The sequence below is a fragment of the Corythoichthys intestinalis genome, chromosome 2, assembly GCF_030265065.1.
Source record: "Corythoichthys intestinalis isolate RoL2023-P3 chromosome 2, ASM3026506v1, whole genome shotgun sequence".
Lineage (NCBI taxonomy): Eukaryota > Metazoa > Chordata > Actinopteri > Syngnathiformes > Syngnathidae > Corythoichthys > Corythoichthys intestinalis.
The window spans coordinates 65004417-65025130 of NC_080396.1; the positions used below are offsets into that span (position 1 = coordinate 65004417).

At 39.7% G+C, this 20714-nt stretch overlaps 1 protein-coding gene across 7 annotated transcripts in view; it reads left to right on the forward strand.

Annotated features, from left to right (window-relative positions):
* agrn (agrin) overlaps positions 1-20714 on the forward strand; it is a 526155-nt gene that overhangs the window by 413607 nt on the left and 91834 nt on the right. For all 7 annotated transcript variants that reach the window (XM_057830472.1, XM_057830467.1, XM_057830469.1 and 4 more), the window contains one exon: positions 10547-10672. In XM_057830472.1, coding sequence (XP_057686455.1) covers positions 10547-10672 — 126 coding nt within the window. The remainder of the gene's footprint in view (positions 1-10546; positions 10673-20714) is intronic.

Consider the following 20714-nt stretch of genomic DNA (forward strand, 5'->3'; position numbering starts at 1 on the left):
AAAAAGGATATCCTGTAAAAATATTGGAGTAGAGAGACGTAAACAATGACATTTTGTGGCTCTCTTCGTCACGTTTTCCTCGTTCCGAATAATTCCACCTCAACTGACTAACTGGTCCTTCTCAAACCATTTGTTTAGCTATTGGGGAAAAAAATACTTGGATAAAAGAATATCCTGTAAAAATATTGGAGTAGAGAGACTGAAACAATGACATTTTGCGGCTCTCTTCATCGCGTTTTCCTCGGTGTGAATAATTCCCCCTCAATGGGCTGCATTCTAAATCAGATGAAATCCTGACTCCGCTGACGTCATCCACCTGTTGGGGACGCTAGAGCCCTATAATGGTAGGCGTGGCTAACTGGCAGATTAAAAGACTTGATTTCTCATCGTCTGCGCTTTGCTAAATTGTTGTATATAGTCCAATCATCTCAAAATATGATTGTAATTCACATAATAATCCTATTTAAGACTTTTTTCTCCTGTCGTACGCACTTTAAAAAAAAAAATAAAAAAAATTCCACTGAATAGGATTTTTATTTTTCAATACATATAAGCAAATTGGAACATAAGTATATAATGTTACGTTAAAAAAAAAAAAAAAAAAGATAACAAAATATTTTGAATGAAATCAAAACAAACATTATTACCATCACAACAAATATTAAAAAAATAAAATAAAAATAAAGATAATAATTATAAATATTCCAAAAAAGCACGTGTGTATTAGTTGTATGATGTTTACATCCTACACACACTCTCTTTCTCAAGACAGACAGTTGCCAAAAAAGAACAAAACACCACCTTTACCACAGCTAGACATAGTAAACACGCCTGAGTTAACCCTCTTAGCTGGTGGGAACCCTCCGTGAACATGTTTGACATGTCGGTTGGCCCTCCTCCTCTAAACCATGGCCGTCTGTAACTTTTCTTTTGCCGAAGTATTCCCATATAAGCGATTTTGTTTTCTTCGAAGGGGGAAAAATTTCAGGAGTTTCACCTCCTCCAGCCATCGTGTAGCACAGCTGACTCACTGACACTAGCAACAACCGGTGGGGGAGGGTTGAGTCTTGCAGCTGCATTTTTGGGACATGAAAAATAGCTAATACCTTAGGGACGGTATGACGGAAATTTTTTTTGGTTTTGAAACCTTGATGTTTTCATACCACGGTATACCTTGAAACTGCTAATCGGCACATATATATTTGTATATTTGATGTTGCAATCTCAGGAATACAATACTACTAATAAGCAATTTTCTCTCATTAGAAACAGCACAATTCACTGTGCTGCAATGCAAAGAATATTCACATCCCTAGTAAAAGCATTGTTAAAATGAATTCCTGTTTGACAGTGCCAATCCAAACGAATCATTATCTTCTAGGGAAGTAGGTATACTTAATTTGTTGGCCTGTGAGAGTATATCTCAATTTGAGTCAGAAACGGCCCTGCATGGTCTATTGTTACTGCCCTCTGCCCATGCTGTCAGTCTTCCAGCACTCATTTTGCTCATTCAAATAGCGAAAGAATATACTATGAACTGGCCAGATGAAACCACTGGCCCATATCTGTGTCTCTTCGGAATTGAGAGGCTGATATGACTGGGCGGTTTGAGGTGTGATTGTGTCGGTACAGGCTGCCTTCAATCAGTCACAGTCACATGACGAGCAGTCCCAAATCTTTCCCGACATGCCCTGCTGCCTGCGGATGACTGGCGCCTCTCCTTCAGATCCTGTCTAGTATTCCCTGCAGCCCCACCTCAGTTGTCAGCATACATCAAATGTATAGGATGGTCGGAAAAGCATGACCCCCACTGCGATCTTCTCCTTCCTCCTCTGTTCCTCCCCACTCTCCCAGTGTCTTAGATGTATTCCCGTCTGATGCTGACCAGTGCTCGGTGACGCAAGAAGCATTTAGCCTGTCTAGCGAGGAGACCTGCTGTCTTGTGCATCTGTTTGAATTAATGTGTACCCTGCCAAGCCCGTGTTGGAATTTTCTATTCCTAAATTTTATTTGTGTCTCTCATTATGCCAATGTTATCGATACGGTGTGGTTGTGAGAAAATAATGTCAAATTGCTATGTTTTAGAGTGTTGAATGAAGGGATTAAACTGCGAGCCACGTAGCCTTAGCTGTGAAGTGAATCACCTTAAATCAGGGCTCAAGTATTTATTGTTTGGAGTTCGCATGTTCTTGGTGTGCTTACCCGTTTTCAGCTTCCCACCATATTCCCATCACATACATGCTAGGTCATTTGAAATGATGAATAACCAAAGTGGTCCGGTAGTCATTGAAAGACCGGCCCACTTCATAGACGGTGTTGGAAGCAATCCAGCTGGTAATGTACCTTGATGGAAAAAAAAAAAAACGGCATTTGATGTTGTTTTGGACAAAAATCATATAGTAAACAATAACCTTAGTAAAATATTTACAACAGTGTAGTGATTTTAAAGGATGAAGTGATTTTAATGCAAACAGGTCCTTGATACGATAAACTATAACATGAGTAAACCATTAGAGAACTGTAACCTGATAAAAGTACACAACACATGTCGGACTTTTAATTCAAATTTTCTAAATAATAGTACAGTAAAAGTGGATAGTTTTGAGTTTGTGAGTAGTCAGAGAGAACCACTACTAACATTTAACTTTGGCCAGAATTTATTCAGAATTGTGGATTTACAGTGCCACAAAAATAAGAACTGTAACCTGTAACCAGATCAAAGTACACATGCAGGACTTATCAAATTTTCTAAATATTGCTACAGTAACAATGCAAAGTTTTGAGTACAGGAGTAGATAGAGAGGTCCACTAGTACTATTCACCAACCTTGGCCAGAACTTATTCAGATTTGTGGATTTACAGTGCCACAAAAATCAGAACTGTGACCTAACATCTACTAAAACGACACGTTGCCAAGGGGAATCACTTAATATTGTACTGATGTGACAGTGCACAAAACGCACATGACGATGGAGCGGTTCTATGATCAGGCGACTTTATTTCCTTTATCAAATGATGACCATTTTGGCTTTACATATTTTAGTGTTGAGAATGTTTTTATGAACAACGCAAGCACACGGAAGTCAACTGCCTTGCCGCCCGGTTGGAATGCATCTACCGTAATGCTTGGATTAGTTTTAGGGTCTGCATATTTGACCACGGGAACATGAACATCCGCTGGCTTAACTGCAGTCACCAATTACTACTTATTTTTCCCATGTACTATATGTGTAAAATATGTACAGTGCCTTGCAAAAGTATTCGGCCCCCTTGAATCTTGCAACCTTTCGCCACATTTCAGGCTTCAAACATAAAGATATGAAATTTAATTTTTTTGTCACGAATCAACAACAAGTGGGACACAATTGTGAAGTGGAACAACATTTATTGGATAATTTAAACTTTTTTAACAAATAAAAAACTGAAAAGTGGGGCGTGCAATATTATTCAGCTCCTTTACTTTCAGTGCAGCAAACTCACTCCAGAAGTTCAGTGAGGATCTCTGAATGATCCAGTGTTGACCTAAATGACCGATGATGATAAATAGAATCCCCCTGTGTGTAATCAAGTGTCCGTATAAATGCACCTGCTCTGTGATAGTCTCAGAGTTCTGTTTAAAGTGCAGAGAGCATTATGAAAACCAAGGAACACACCAGGCAGGTCCGAGATACTGTTGTGGAGAAGTTTAAAGCCGGATTTGGATACAAAAAGATTTCCCAAGCTTTAAACATCTCAAGGAGCACTGTGCAAGCCATCATATTGAAATGGAAGGAGCATCAGACCACTGCAAATCTACCAAGACCCGGCCATCCTTCCAAACTTTCTTCTCAAAAAAGGAGAAAATTGATCAGAGATACAGCCAAGAGGCCCATGATCACTCTGGATGAACTGCAGAGCTCTACAGCTGAGGTGGGAGAGTCTGTCCATAGGACAACAATCAGTCGTACACTGCACAAATCTGGCCTTTATGGAAGAGTGGCAAGAAGAAAGCCATTTCTCAAAGATATCCATCAAAAGTCTCGTTTAAAGTTTGCCACAAGCCACCTGGGAGACACACCAAACATGTGGAAGAAGGTGCTCTGGTCAGATGAAACCAAAATTGAACTTTTTGGCCACAATGCAAAACGATATGTTTGGCGTAAAAGCAACACAGCTCATCACACTGAACACACCATCCCCACTGTCAAACATGGTGGTGGCAGCATCATGGTTTGGGCCTGCTTTTCTTCAGCAGGGACAGGGAAGATGGTTAAAATTGACGGGAAGATGGATGCAGCCAAATACAGGAACATTCTGGAAGAAAACCTGTTGGTATCTGCACAAGACCTGAGACTGGGACGGAGATTTATCTTCCAACAGGACAATGATCCAAAACATAAAGCCAAAGCTACAATAGAATGGTTCAAAAATAAACGTATCCAGGTCTTAGAATGGCCAAGTCAAAGTCCAGACCTGAATCCAATCGAGAATCTGTGGAAAGAGCTGAAGACTGCTGTTCACAAACACTCTCCATCCAACCTCACTGAGCTCGAGCTGTTTTGCAAGGAAGAATGGGCAAGAATGTCAGTCTCTCGATGTGCAAAACTGATAGAAACATACCCCAAGCGACTTGCTGCTGTAATTGGAGCGAAAGGTGGCGCTACAAAGTATTAACGCAAGGGGGCCGAATAATATTGCACGCCCCACTTTTCAGTTTTTTATTTGTTAAAAAAGTTTAAATTATCCAATAAATTTTGTTCCACTTCACGATTGTGTCCCACTTGTTGTTGATTCTTGACAAAAAATTAAAATTTTATATCTTTATGTTTGAAGCCTGAAATGTGGCGAAAGGTTGCAAGGTTCAAGGGGGCCGAATACTTTTGCAAGGCACTGTATGCTCATAGTTCGCGTATGTGTAGTGACACCGAACCCTACTTATTTTAGGGATTAAGACCATACTTACTTCTCCTGATACCGGCCCACCAGGCCAATGGCCCACCGGGAAAATCCCCGCTATCCTTATATGCCAGTCAGCCCTTGATTGAATGCCACTCCTCTATGTACCATGTCTCTCCAAAATCAGCTGCGATAGGTTGCAGCTCACACACAGAATAGAAATGGATCAGTCAGAACCAGAAAATAATGGGTTGAATAGAACCTTTATATGTTTCAGTGTGGAGGTAACCTGGAAGCTAACTTTTTAATCACGCAAAATTCATTAACTAATTTACTGCCAGACATTTGCAAAGCAGCCAACTACATATTGAAAACTGTTTTAATCTTTTAACTGGTTTTGGAAGAACTGCTGTATATTGTGTTCTATGATTATCTGAAATCCATCAAATGAAAAATTAGGCTCTCCTTTTGAAGGTGAAGAAAAAAGATTATTTTGATTCTTTTTCTGTTCAATGGTAATCTAAAAATCCAAGGTTTTAGAAAAGTAGCTGTTTCTTCAAACGGTGCGACAAAATTAACTTTCTTATAAAACATACTTGATCAAGCAAAACAATTACTGATGCTAATATTTGAGTGGATTTATTTTATAGAGCAGCAGAAACAAAGTCCACTGAGCAAACAAGTGCTGCCAGAGGAAACCCAAGCAGCACAGAAAAACGCGCCAGTGTTACTACTGTAATTATTGACTCAGACCTAAAATTGATAGCCATCTAAAGTTCATCACTAAATCTGCTTATTACCACCCAAGAAAATATAGCCAGAATTAAGGGGCTTCTGACTAAACAAGCCATGGAAAAACTTATGCATGCATTCATTTTCAGTAGATTGGACTACTGCAGCGGTATATTTACAGGTTTTAATACAAAATCAGTCTGGAAACTGCAGCTAGTACAGAATGCTGCTGCCAGAGTCCTTACAAATACAAGGAAACTGGACCACATTACACTGGTTTTGAAATCATTACACTGGCTTCCAGTGAGTCAAAGGATAGACTATAAAATATTACAAAACACTTAATGACCTTAGACCAAAATACATGCTTGATATGAAGCATCTAGACCCCTAAGATGGTCTGGTACCAGTCCCCTATATGTTCCAAGAACAAGAACCAAGCAGGGTGAGACAGCATTTAGTTATTATACTCTTCACCTCTGGAACAAGTTACCTGAAGGTCTGAAATTTGCTCAAACTGTTAGCGCCTTTAATGTATTAGTTTTTTTTTTTTTTTTTTTTTTTTTTTTAACTTTTTGGGTGAATCATTTTATGTCAGGTAAGCGGGCAGGCAGGTGGTGTGTGGACCCAAGTGCAGGGAAAGGGAAGCGAGGCAAAAAGGCGGTGCAAAAGTAATTTATTTAAAGCAGACAGAAAAACAAAGTACAAACCAAAACTGAGGTGATCCCAAAAAACACAGTTGCAAACAAAACCCAGGGTATTGGCAAAAGACTGGTCTCAAAAACCTACTAGGCAGAGGAACATGAGGGCTGTGACGTAGGAATAGGCAAAATTGAGCTAGCATGAACGAAGACATTGACAATGACGCAACAAGGAGTGAATAGAAACTGGGTGCTTATATACACACACGCAGACACGGGGTAACGAGACAACAAGGAACAGCTGGGTAACATAGGAGGATGCAGATTGGAGGATACACTAGGAGCAGGGACAACAGGTGAAATCAATGGGCAATCACTGGGACAAGTCACACTAGGAGAAAACCAACGCAAAAACTAACATTTTATCTCTGCCCGTGGATGCTCATGTGATGTAAAGCTCTTTGAATTGCCTTGTGTTGAATGGTGCTATACATATAAATTTGCCTTGCCTTTCCTTGCGTCATCTCTTAAAGCAGGGGTCTCCAACGTATTCCACTAAGGCCCGCTGTGGGTGCAGAATTTCATTCCAACCAAACAAGATGACTCCTATTTACAAATCGGGTGTTTTACAAGTGCACTCAGGTTATTGCAGTCAGGTGTTGCTTGTTTTAGCAGAACCCTCATTGATTCAACTGTCTGTGCTGGATCGGTTGAAACAAAAACCAGGACGTACAGTGGGCTTTGAGGACCGGTGTAGAGACCGCTGTCTTAAAGGACATGTGAGGAAGCTTGCTAATAGGTGTGAAGGACTTGGAGGTGTTCATGCAATTTACATGCATACACTACCCTCTTTACAAAGTGTTTACATGTGGCCAGGCCACAAAATTACCGAATGCTGGACCAACATGCCTGTACGCTCAATGCAGACTCACACTGGTGTAGATTTTGTGCGACTAAAGGGCCAACAAATTTGTCAAATGTGAGTGTGGCTGATTTTTTGTCCATGTACTGGATGCTCTGCAACTGACTGGTGACCAGTTGTGGTCGTACCCTACCTTTTGCTTAAAGTCAACTCTGATTGGACAAGCTCACTTCTGACCCAAGTAACGATGAATAGTACAGACAATGGGAAAATGGATAAATCATTCCTCAGTAAACCAACTACTATATTTTTGTATCGTTGGTTTGCACCAATATTAGTGCAGTATATAAATCAAGCAGGTGGTGGGGTGTTTCCATGTCTTGCGCAGTCTATATCATAGTTGAAATCCACACGTAATGTGTGTGTGTTAGTGCATGTTTATGTGACAGTTATTCCTATGGCTCCCAATGGAGTTGCGGTGCAGTCTCCTTGCCACTCCATATTGCCCTTTTCTTTCGCACCCGTCGTCTCTTCAGCCCGGCAACCATAAATCTGCAGACCACTCTCCAACAGATGCCCTATAAGTCCCTCATCTTTCTCCTCCCTCCTTCCTTTGACCGCGAGTCCTTGAGCAGAATGTCCTCCCGTCTCTTGACGTCTTTACGACTTGTTTAGCCGTTAGCTGTTTGCCTCCATGATTATTTCTGATCTCCAAGCGGCAATAAACTGCGTCGCTTCGGCCGAGACGCCCCTGCCGCCGACACCGTCATTAGAGAAGATGGAGTTTCACTGCTTGTGCAGTGTATTACACAGTTGGTCAGGGAGCGGGACCACACACCTTTATGATTTTTTATGCTCTAAGACAGCTGCAAATACAGGAAGCTTACATGCATATCTTTTGTCCTCATGAGATGCACTGATGCCAGCTATCAGTCAGATCTGTTTATGTGGGAAGACCACTGGCGTTTTATATAAAAAATGCTGCATATGACAGTACATTAATTTACTGTCTGGGCTTTTTCCATTTCCCATTTGTCTCCCAGATCCAACAAATCACTTACCTGGCTCATTATAAAACTTCACAACCGTAGCAAAGGTACAGAAAGGAAAGAACACTGTCAAGATACAGGAAATCAGACAGGCACTTAATGGAATTTGCCTCCATAGTAAACAATGTTTCAAGCTTTTGTAATGTGTATATGTGTTTTTCAGTTATTTCACACTATCTTCCTGAGTGTAAATTACTTTTTTTTATCAACTCAATTATTATTTAATTGTATTCTATAGTATTTAGGGATGCACCAGAACTTTGGTGACCACCAAATTTCTAAATGAGACTAAAACTGTTTTCGGGTTTGGTCCGAAATTTTTTTAACAGGATGTTATGATGTGAGCAAAGCTGCCAGCTCTTTCCAGCCACTTCACTCCTTATTTGTTGAACCTAAACTTTCACAGATCTTTGCGTGTGCCAGACGTCATATTAGCAAGCAAGCGAACATTCTGGCCAATGCTGTTTTGCGCAAGTTTCGTTTTAATAAAAAGGACTGAAGTGGCCGGAAATTATTTATTATGCGTGTGCATGTGCATCGTTCTTGTGCTTAGTAATCCTGTCGAATCGGCACGTTAGCTTCAGCTAGCTGTTTATGTCATTAAGCAGTCACACTCCCATACTATCTGACTGCTTGTATAGGTCCCCTGAGACAACAATACCATTTATTACTCTGAAAGTCCAGGTTTTTTTTTTTTTTGACTATAAAGAAATACCGGAAAGGTGTCAAATGACCCCGATACCAAAGTGACGACTTGGCTTTGTCAAACAATAGACCACTCAAACAAGCAATCGAGCAGACAACCCCCCTACACACTCCTGTGGAGTCCCTGCCTAGGTGTGAAGGGGGGTTTCACTCTGGATAGCTGCAATTAGCATCTTGAATACAGTGGTACCTCGACATACGATCCCTTCGATACACGATCTTTTCTACATCCAACGTAAAATTTGACTCGCCATTTGTTTCTACATATGACGACATGCTCGAAATACGACAACATAACAGCAGCGCAGACGAACGCACAGCGGATTTTCTTGTGTGAGAAATCAACACAGGTTTCAAAAAGGTGGGTACAGGTGGTGAAACAAGGGAAAAAGTGATGCTTACCTTCTAAAGGAAGATGCAAACTATAGAGAAACATGAGCGTGGGGTACGCATCCGTGAAGTGGCATCTCCACGGTCCTCCTCTGACCACCGTTCGCCAGTCTTTATAAGTTAAGGTGACAATTATTATTGTGGTAACATCGCTAAAGAAATCGCCAGCTTCGTCACATTTTTATCATTTATTTCACAACTTATCCAACACAAAACGCCTCCAGCAGTTGACGGTGTTCTCAAGAAAAAATTGAAACCGAAAGTAAACTCAAGCTCAAGCTTCCTCTCTGTCACGTCAGCCACGCGGTGCGTTCAGGTACCGCAAAAAACGTCCGCCACATTTGTACCCGATTCGTTACATATTACAGGAATTATTATTATTATTATATTATTCCGATTTTTATTTATAAGTTATTTGTTTTTGCTATGTGCAATTGTCATTTGTAATAGTACCATCAGTATTTATTAAGGATTTAGTGTAGGTTTTTGGGCTGTGGAACGAATTAATGGATTTATTATATTCCTATATGGGAAAATCCTGCTCGACATACGACCATTTCGACTTACAAACGAGGTCCTGGAACGAATTCACTTCTTATGTAGAGGTACCACTGTATTTGCAAATCCAGGGCTCCCTTTGTCAAACACGGATGGACACGGAGATGGCCAGTCACCGTGTCTTACAATATGATTGCAGCACTGAATGCATATGTGTCGTATCAGGCATGCACCGGAAGGCAAGAAAGACGGGTGGACTTCTTGGTGGGTCTTGCAAAGGAATTGGCTCACTATCATATGTGCGCAAAGAGGGAGCAGAATGAAAAATTGCTTCGGCAACTACCTCCAAAACCTAGCCCCGGGAAAAGGCCGATGTGTCATATATCACTGCATGAAAAATGTTTTGTTTTGTTTTTTATTACACATTCCCTTGTACTGTAGGCAAACTGCAGCTTTTGGAAGATGTAAAAATGTTGTCCGCCCGATTGCCTGCCTGAGCAGTCTACTGTCCGACAAAGCCAAAGCACCCCTGCCCTGCAACACTCAAGATGCTAATTCGAGCAATCCAAGCCTGTGGTTTTGCGAGTGTGAATGGGAATGACTAATGAGGACCTCAATGCTCACAAAAGATATGCGATTGAGATACGATTAACTTACTCATAGAAAGACACTGCCATTGTGTTATTATTTAAGAATTATCTTTATATCTTTATCATAGTGGTCCAATGGTATTACACTAGGATAGTTCCCAATAGTGTTTCTAATACATATGTGTACTCTACCTTGTCATCTAGGACCCACAATGGAAAACCCTGCAATACCCATTGCTGACCAAAGGCCATCTTGTGACAACACGGAATTTGGATGCTGCCCTGACAGCGAGACTCCGGCCAGCAGCGCAGAAGGAGCCAATTGTCCACGTAAGTTCAATGGCATTGAGAAAAATTTAGCCTGAATTTTCCCGCTATTCTCTTTCTTTACCTGGTCAAAAAAGTTTTCAAGCTCTGACTCCTTTCCATTTAAATGCTCATTCAAATATTTTGTATCTAATTTTACTTCCAATAGGTATTTTTTCTTCCTTTCTTTTTAAGATAATGAAAAATAATGTTTCACAACATCATTGCATAAACAGTGTTAGGCATGGTTTGGGGGGGGGGGGGGAACTGTTTACAAATATGGGGATTTAGATTAGCGCCAGACCTCCGTTTCAAATTATCTTCTGCTTACCTCTGAGTTTAAATTCCATTTTAACTTAAATGTTCTGCTTTCTTTTTTTGTCATCTATGAAGATTTTTTTGTGTTCATTTTCAATGTTTATTTTGTGGCTACTAATATTCTGCCATCTGCAGTAAACAAACAGATAAACAGCTGGTATCGTCTCTGCTTTCATGAATCACCTCCTTCAAATTTTGGCAGATGGATCGGAAATAAACAAGTCTCTCGTGGGAAAATATAACCAAAGTTTGTCATGACTGTGAACATGAGCCTTTCACAAAACTGTAATGTTCAATCCAATCACAACGTGTTGTTGGAGCTCCAAGGGTCAGGACGTAATCAGTCTGTTCAGCCTCCTTAGATTCTGACCATAAATGTTTTGGTTGCTTGAAATGATAATGAACTTAATGCTTATACAGTGTTCCCTCGTTTTTCGCAGTTCATGAAGACCCCCCCCCCTCGGGATAATCGAAAATCCACGAAGTATAACCAGAGCTTATTTACATATTTATTTATTTATTTTTGTGTTCACTGTATTTATTCAGATTTAGCATTGGAAAGAAATACATTTAAAACATGTTTTTTCCCCAAAGCATACTTAAAAAAAAACTTTCATGTCTATGTAAATTTCAATAAATTGTTTTCAAGCACTTCAAATGTCATAATTATGATAAGTTTTAAACATGTTACTTTCCCACCAAATTATTTTTAAACCAAGAATAAAGTAGCAAAATGCTTGTCTTTATTAAATGCTTTATTGAGTCCACTCAAATCCGCTCGCGCTGCTGAGAGCACTTATACACAATGTCTGCGTTTCAATAACAGTTTGAGTCGCCCTAGCTCACTAGCCCTAGGCACTTGCTATGATGTCACGTAGCGGCCACTTGGAGGGCGGAAGGAAAGCGGGCGGCGGGGGAGTGAAAGACGTAAATGGAACACACTTGCCCTCGTTCACTCAAAGGCCAGACAATCATGGATCAACCACATGTTGTTGAGGTGGCGCTCTGCTGCCTATTCCAAATCACACAAAATATAAGGAGACTCATGTCAATAAGACAGAGACGTATTCCGCGCTTGATGGCAATACGTCGGTACCTGGGAATTATCAGAATTATTAGTTCTGTGTCAAATTTTATTTGATTAATTATTATTTATTTATTTATTTGTCTTTACGTTATAATTTGTAGACAGATCTGTTGTTTAAATACATTTAACCTACTTTAAGTTTAGTTGACATTAATTTTAGTTTCAATCCCTCCCAACGCCATTTGATTGACAGACTATTCCTTTCGTTAAAAGCAAAGTAGAAAAGGCAAGCGAAATAGAAAAGTTAATGACAAAAATTGTCATTATCTTTTTCCTTTTGTGATTTTTAATGACAAAAGTGAAAGTCAATAACAAAATATACTTTCATATTTTCATTAATTTATTTCCCTTTATATTTATTTGTTTACTTATTTATTCATGTTTTTTTATTTATATTTAATTTCATTTAAATATTTTTTAAATTTATTTTGCCATACTGCCACAGACAGTGTAATTTTTTTAATTTAATTTATATATATATATATATATATATATATATATATTTTTTTTTTTTTTTTTTTTTTTTAACAACAATGATGAATTTTACAATTGGAAAGGCTGTTTGGTATAACATTCAAACACTGTGCTGGCTCCTTAATTCATTTTCTTCTTCCTGGTGATAAATAAACAGCAGCCAACGGTGTTTGAGCTTCATTATCACCAACGCATGGACATATTTTCTGTGCACCCCTGCAATGCATTGTGGGATATAGGGAGCTCTGAAGTGACCATCGTTGTTGGCTTGATCACAAAACCCTCAGAGGATCGATCTTACTAAGTTCACTTTGCTGTTCATGGAAATGGAACAGCCCTTGAGATGGCGGTGGGGATTCTCCCAAGGGGGAGTGTCTAGGGTAAGTGAGCGGGGGCACATTTAAACCGTGATTGAAACGCAGCCAATGAGTTGCCAAGCACACTACAGATGGTGTTTAACAAGCTAAAGGCTCCTTTACAGGCAGCGCTCCCAAGCTTCTCTGGCATTATCAAAGCTTTAACGCCTGTCACTCATTAACTTTGACAAGCAAACTGCAGCTGCTCTTGTAAGAAAAGCAGCAGGAGTTAGGGTGAGAGGCTGAACGTGATCAGATCGGGACAGCTCTATAAAATACGTTTTTTTTTAATTGAAAGAAAAAATGGTCTGAGGGTGCAAAGTTTGAAGCGAGGTACCAAGGGATGCCTGTAAAGTGATCTTTCGTTTTTCACGGTTAATGGGAACCAGAACCCGCCGCGATAAGTGAAAAACCGCAAAGTAGCGCCCCCCCCCCACAAAGATTTTTTTTTTTTTCGTGTGTTCAATGTATTCACCCAGATTTAGCATTGGAAAGTGATACATATAAGACATGTTTTTTTTACTTTTTGCCCAAAGTGTAATAAAAAAAAATGTGTATACATATATATATATATATATATATATATATATATATATATATATATATATATATATATATATATATATATATATATATATATATATATATTTATTTATTTATTTATTTATATTTTAATACATGGTTTTTAAGCGCTTCCATTGTAGTAATTATGATAAGTTTTAAACATGTTCCTGTCCCACCAAATAATTTTTAAACAAGAATAAAGTACTGTACTGTAGTAGAAAACTTCTTGGCTTTATTAAATTCTTCCGTTACCTCCTACCCTACCGTTTATTGCCGCGAACATAACACGTCCAGTTGCCTCGAACGTCGCCACACACACACTTCCTTATCCCCCCCGCCCACGCAATGCTCACACAAAGCCTATCTGTCGCAAGGTGGCACTACAGTGAAATCCTCTCACTTACACACAATGAGTTGCCACACCAACTGTTTAACAAGTTAAACGATGATTGACACATGCAGCGCTTTAGAAGCCGTGACTCTCGCAAGATTAAGCACAAACATCTATCAACATTGTTAACTTTAATAAGCAACTCCAGTACACGTCCACCACCTACCTGGGGAACACGAGAGGTAGACTATGCAATTGGCTGGGGACAGCTCATCTGTATTTTTTTTTTTTCAACTGAAAAAAAAATCTGCGATGGACTGAGGGCGCGAAGTTTGAAGCGCAAAGTAGCGAGGGATCACTGTATTTCATGTTTACATAATTTGTAAGGTAGAATAATGTTCAATTTCAACTGAAAAATTTGTAACCTTGTGTTTCCCAGTTCCATAGCGACATTAACGTTTCAGTGTGGCGGTTTTTGAAAAATTTAATTTTGCCAGCACTTTTATCCCTTAAGCATAAAAAGTGTCACATGACCTCAGTCTGATAACATATTTATACTGAACCCCAAGAGAATTTATTTTAAGACCGCTGTGGTTTGAAGTAACTGTCATTGTCACTATTTGTGGTAAATCTTGATCTTCCTTCACAGTTTGTTCTTCTTTTTAATCTCGGCCACACTTGCCACCACTTCTTATTAGTCAGTGACACTCTTCAATATCTCCCTGGAGTGCAACATCTCACTTTTTTCACCCATCGAATCGGGTCAGTGTCAATCCAGCTTTGTAACACTCTATTTCTCAGTGGACTCCGGGAGGGAGCGAGAGTGGATTGGCTACTAAAGAGCTTTCAGTCCAATCAGTGCTTTCGGACAGACTCGCTTCAAAGAGATAAAGGGCTCTGTGCCTCCTCCATCCCTTTAGTTGAATTCTGTTTTTTATGTGTCCCACCAGGGTTAATATAACCGGCAAATTTTAAGCAGTGTCTCTGCCCTGCAGTATACGAAAGTACAAAGTGAGTCACACCAGAGGAATTCTCTGCCCGACATCCCAAAGTGGTTTTTGAAGATCTGTTTGCCTTATTATTTTTAATATGTATTCCTCCCATTAAATCCAAGTCCAAACATAACCCACCAATCACAACAACATCTGTTCAGGTGGACGTTAAAAACACGTGGCTTTCTAAATCACACTAACATTTAGCAGTACAGTTCAGGTATTTCACAGTATGGTAAACTATAATTTCGTTGCATTTGGAAGGAGGGATGGGTAGGCGAGATACTGTTACAGCTTTCTCCGCTCGCTCCATACATTGAGTGACATTGATGCAGTGGGATAGTGTCTAATCTGAAATTCAAATTCAAAGAAAATCACCTCAATAGGCAGATCAAAATACCAGATTTGATATAAGCTGGTACAGGGAGAATTCCAAACTATCACCTGTCCCAATTTCCTACTAATGTCAATTTTGTTTGGCATCTTTAAAGATAACCTTCAGTTTCTTACCCGAAACAAGTAATGGAGGAAAGTAAAATGGATGGCTGAAGGGACTAAAAACAAACTGAACTATGATTTGGTGTCTGCTTATCTAAACGGCTCAAGTGAGATTTTTTTGTCTCCAGTGTGTCCAAATTCAGATATAACAATGGCAGCAAAAAGAGAATAAACTCGATGAATTTAATCTGATAAAGCAGGCTTCTTTGTCATGTAGATAAAAATTTTATATGAATCTTCTAACAGCTGTCACGGCTGGTATGAGAGGACGGACGGATTGGATATGATTCGGTTTAGCCCAACTGCATAGTTTTAAGGTGTAAAATGACAACATTGTTTTTTTTTAGACTTCATTGTTGTCTGACGTGTGTTAACGCTGATGTGTTTTTTCCTGGACCGTGGGCAGTGCTGTTAATTTTACTTAAAAAAATAATTAGTTACAATTACAAATTACTTCTCCCAAAAAGTAATTGAGTTAGTAAATCCATTACCTCACTGTAAGAGTAATTAGTTACTCAGCAAAGTAACTGATGTTAATTTTCATGTTCTCCACATTATTACATTATACATTCTATGATAGCTTTCACATCAAAGATGTTTATATTATCTGATTGAAGGATAAAAACACTATTTACAGTATTTTAGAACATTTGGCATTTACTTGGATCAAATTTAGTAGTCTGTTAAGAAAACACAAACGTAAACTGACCATTAACCAGTGCAAATCTCTGAAACTATACGTTAGATCTACTGCACAATAAGCAGAACACTATCCTTAAATATTCTGAAAACAAACAATAATAAGTATTGAAAATAATTCAAGTTTTAGAACACTACCTTTGAAATTCCCTGGCCCGTCGCCATTGTAGCCGTCTTTGTGTGTTTGTCAGAGCGTGCAGTCACAGTGAAACAGGGCCACATGATCCGCCCACCTAGCCAATCATCATCGTGTTTGCAACGGCTTCACTACCCCCTTCCCTCCACCCCCCTCCCGCTCTGCTCTATTCAGGCAGGAGGCAGCTAATGTGTGACAAAATCAACTGTCGACAACCCGTGCTTCATTCAACCAAATCGTAGTAAAGTGCCCCGTCACATCCTCAGTAACGGCAACAGCGTTGCAAAGATGGAAAAGTAATTGATCAGATTACTCACTATTGAAAAAAATTAGGCTGTTATACTCTAACGATGTTATTATCAACACTGACTGTGGGTGTTTTATATATGTATACTTCCGTGTAAACACAGTGACATCAGCTATACTATTGGTCACTTAAAAAACCATTACACCATCACTCAAGATTTATCCCATTTGCAAAGTGTACCCTTTCAAGAAAATAAATAGACTAGTAAATCACAGTCATTTTTTTGATGAAGATTATAGTTATTTACTGCTCTTGCATTCATGAGAAGTAGTTTTAGTGATTGAGGATTATGCTTGTTTCATTTTTGATTGAGAAGCCCTGTGACTGAGAAGCCCAGTGAGCCGAATCGGATTTGGGCATTAAAAGGTCAGTTTTGTTTGAAATTCCTCCTTCTTCGAAATGTCCAAAGCACAGACCCCGCTGACTCAAAAAAGGTTCACATTAATGTGCTGCATGATGCTGGATATGGTCTTAATGGCAGTAACTAGTCTCCACAATGCCAAATACACCTCTCTGTGAAGAAGACTATTGCTATATCTACAGTGGGGCAAATAAGTATTTAGTCAACCACCAATTGTGCAAGTTCTCCTACTTGAAAAGAGTAGAGAGGCCTGTAACTGTCAACATGGGTAAACCTCAACCATGAGAGACAGAATGTGGAAAAAAAAAAAAACAGAAAATCACATTGATTTTTAAAGAATTTATTTCCAATTTAGAGTGGAAAATAAGCCTACAAACAAGCAAGATTTCTGGCTGTCAATGAGGTCTAACTTCTTCTAACGTGGTCTAACGAGGTCTGTATTAATGGCACCTGTTTTAACTCATTATTGGTATAAAAGACACCTGTCCACAACCTCAGTCAGTCACACTCCAAACTCCACAATGGCCAAGACCAAAGAGCTGTCGAAGGACACCAGAGACAAAATTGTAGACCTGCACCAGGCTGGAAAGACTGAATCTGCAAAAGGTAAAACGCTTGGTGTTAAGAAATCAACTGTGGGAGCAATTGTTAGAAAATGGAAGACATACAAGACTACTAATAATCTCCCTCGATCTGGGGCTCCATGCATGATCTCACGCTGTGGCATCAAAATCATAACAAGAACGGTGAGCAAAAATCCCAGAACCACACGGGGGGACCTAGTGAATGACCTACAGAGAGCTGGGACCACAGTAACAAAGGCTACTATCAGTAACACAATGCGCCGCCAGGGACTCAAATCCTGCACTGCCAGACATGTCCCCCTGCTGAAGACAGTACACGTCCAGGCCCCTCTGCGGTTCGCTAGAGAGCATTTGGATGATCCAGAAGAGTACTGGGAAAATGTGTTATGGTCAGATGAAACCAAAATAGAACTTTTTGGTAGAAACGCAGGTTCTCGTGTTTGGAGAAGAAAGAATAATGAATTACATCCAAAGAACACCATACCCACTGTGAAGCATTGGGGTGGAAACATCATGCTTTGGGGCTGTTTTTCTGCACAGGGACCAGGACGACTGATCTGTGTAAAGGAAAGAATGAATGGGGCCATGTATCGAGAGATTTTGAGTGAAAATCTCCTTCCATCAGCAAGGGCATTGAAGATGAGACGTGGCTGGGTCTTTCAGCATGACAATGATCCCAAACACACAGCCAGGGCAACAAAGGAGTGGCTTCGTAAGAAGCATTTCAAGGTCCTGGAGTGGCCTAGCCAGTCTCCAGATCTCAACCCCATAGAAAATCTGTGGAGGGAGTTGAAAGTCTGTGTTGCCCAATGACAGCTCCAAAACATCACTGATCTAGAGGAGATCTGCATGGAGGAATGAGCCAAAATACCAGCAACAGTGTGTGAAAAGCTTGTGAAGAGTTACAGAAAACGTTTGGCCTCTGTTATTGCCAACAAAGGGTAAATAGCAAAGTGTTGAGATGAACTTTTGGTATTGACCAAATACTTATTTTCCACCATGATTTGCAAATAAATTCGTTAAAAATCAAACAATGTGATTTTCTGTTTTTTTTTTTTTTTTTTTTTTTCCACATTCTGTCTCTCATGGTTGAGGTTTACCCATGTTGACAATTACAGGCCTCTCCAATATTTTCAAGTGGGAGAACTTGCACAATTAGTGGTTGACTAAATACTTATTTGCCCCACTGTAATTTTAAAGTTATATTATCGGGTAAGTTCAGCCGATAAAAGCATTTTAAAATAACATCAGATAATATCGACATCAGTTTTTCATTATCAGCTATGGGCAAACATACATGTTGTCTTCAAAGTGAATGTAGAAACCTTCTGCCTTTGTACAAGGGTGGTCACAGCTTAGCACAGCAGTGACCAATAGATGTCTCCAAACTAAGATGCTTGGGATTTGTTTTGTGAGCAGACAGTTTGACCTGATCATCACAATACAGTACAATTAGCCAAAATAGGTTAAGTCCACGACCGCATACCTATATTGGTATCGGTTTGATATTGGTATCAGGTTTTTGGAGTTGGACAATATCGGGATATCGGTTGAAAAGTCATTATCTGACAACTTTAACTAATCTAAAAAAAAAAAAAAAAAAACAGTTAACATCACCATTCATAGGTTGAAGTATGTTAATATTTGAATGAGGCAGGGGCACCAATATGAGATAATGGCCAGCAATTTCTTTGTGTGAGCATTAATGGTGCGCTAAGTTTTAGCTACTCTTAAACCTTTCCATACGTTGGTGGACACCCGACATCCATTATGCTTCATGGTTCAGTTGAAGCTGATGTTGCAACAGCTCTGTCTCTCCTCTTTTATCCCTTTCCTCGTCACAGTAAGAATCTGGTACATCACCTTCTCTGATGTTTGTCTTCCTCGCACTTTTAAACTCTCTCAACCGGTGTGCTTTTTTTCTCCCTGCTCATTTTCCCAGCCAAACTTTGTTCATTTTGCTTCTGTTTTATAGGCACTATTAGATCCAAATCAATGAGTCACCACCTGTAAAAGTACTGCAGAACGAAGGGTGCAGTTTCTACCATCCCTTTTTGGTTGCACTTTCAGCCAGGCCGCATCAGTCACTGCCCCGCTGTTCTTAAGAGACAATTAAGACTATCTTTCACGATAATCATACAAGTGCTCCTCCCATTTCCCCTCTTGCCGAGGCGCAGACAGGGGCAACCATGATTGATTTGGGCAATTTGTTCTGTTGATTACGAGCAGCATGAAAGCTCAGAATCTCGCACATCCTCGCTCACTTTGGAGCCTTCCAGTCAGGGTAAAAACGTGCAGAGAGCTGATTGATGTTGTGCAACGTAACCTCCAAAGTTGCGTTCAGAGAATCATCTCTTTGTCGAGGTTGGCAGGTTTGTCATTCCCCCACATGATCATTGATATGTTAAGTTTTACGTTTTACGTGCACTGCAATCACTTTAGTGCACGCTACAAGCAGTCTGGCCATACATATGAATCAATAGCTGAATTACTTAAACTAAGGATAATGATCATAATTGAAATCAGTGGCAGATGCTGGTCTTTCAATGAGGGAGAGCTCAAAGTGTGTCTGCCTGTTTTGTGACGGTGGAGGGGCTCAGAGGCAACTGCTGCTTGGTAGGGAAAGAAACTAGAGTCAGAAGTCATGTGTCCAAACACAAGCAGCTACAATTTAGAAAAAAAAAATCAACAACACAGAAATAAACTCGATTTATCACTTGTCATTTTTAACAAAGCAAGTGTCGCTAGGATGATAATGAAAATCTCTGTTTGAACTCAGAACAACGGAATGAAAATTGAAAGATACATCCCGGATGTTATAACGATCATAAGATCACTGATTCACTCATTTTGTCAATCAAAAAGGGATTCAGCCTCAGGCTACGTCTAGACTGGGATTGATAATGGCCTTAAACGTGTAGTTAGTTAGACTATACTGCATGTCGACTACACTAATGTATTTCTTCTCTGTATAAGTTCTTTCATGGGGTAGGTAGCCGTGTAATGTTAATTCCCGCTTAATATAGATAGGTGTCTCCGTAAAACAATGGGATACAAATGGAGCGACGTCATGAAGCACGCCATCACCATTTTTAGTGTGGCATTACTGTGTTGTAAACAATGGAGGCGAGCAATCAAGACTTGGCATTCCTGGTCCTCTTTTCTAGAATATAGAACAGGCATCAAAAGTCTCGCGGGTCATACCTGGCTCTTTTGATGAGTTCATCTGGCTCTCCGTCAACTCGTAATTTTAAAAGTGGAACCTGCCGGCTTGTTTGACATGAATGAGCTGTGATGAACTGATAATGCATTCACACATTTTTCTTGGACCTTCAAACGTACGTCGCAATAATATGCTT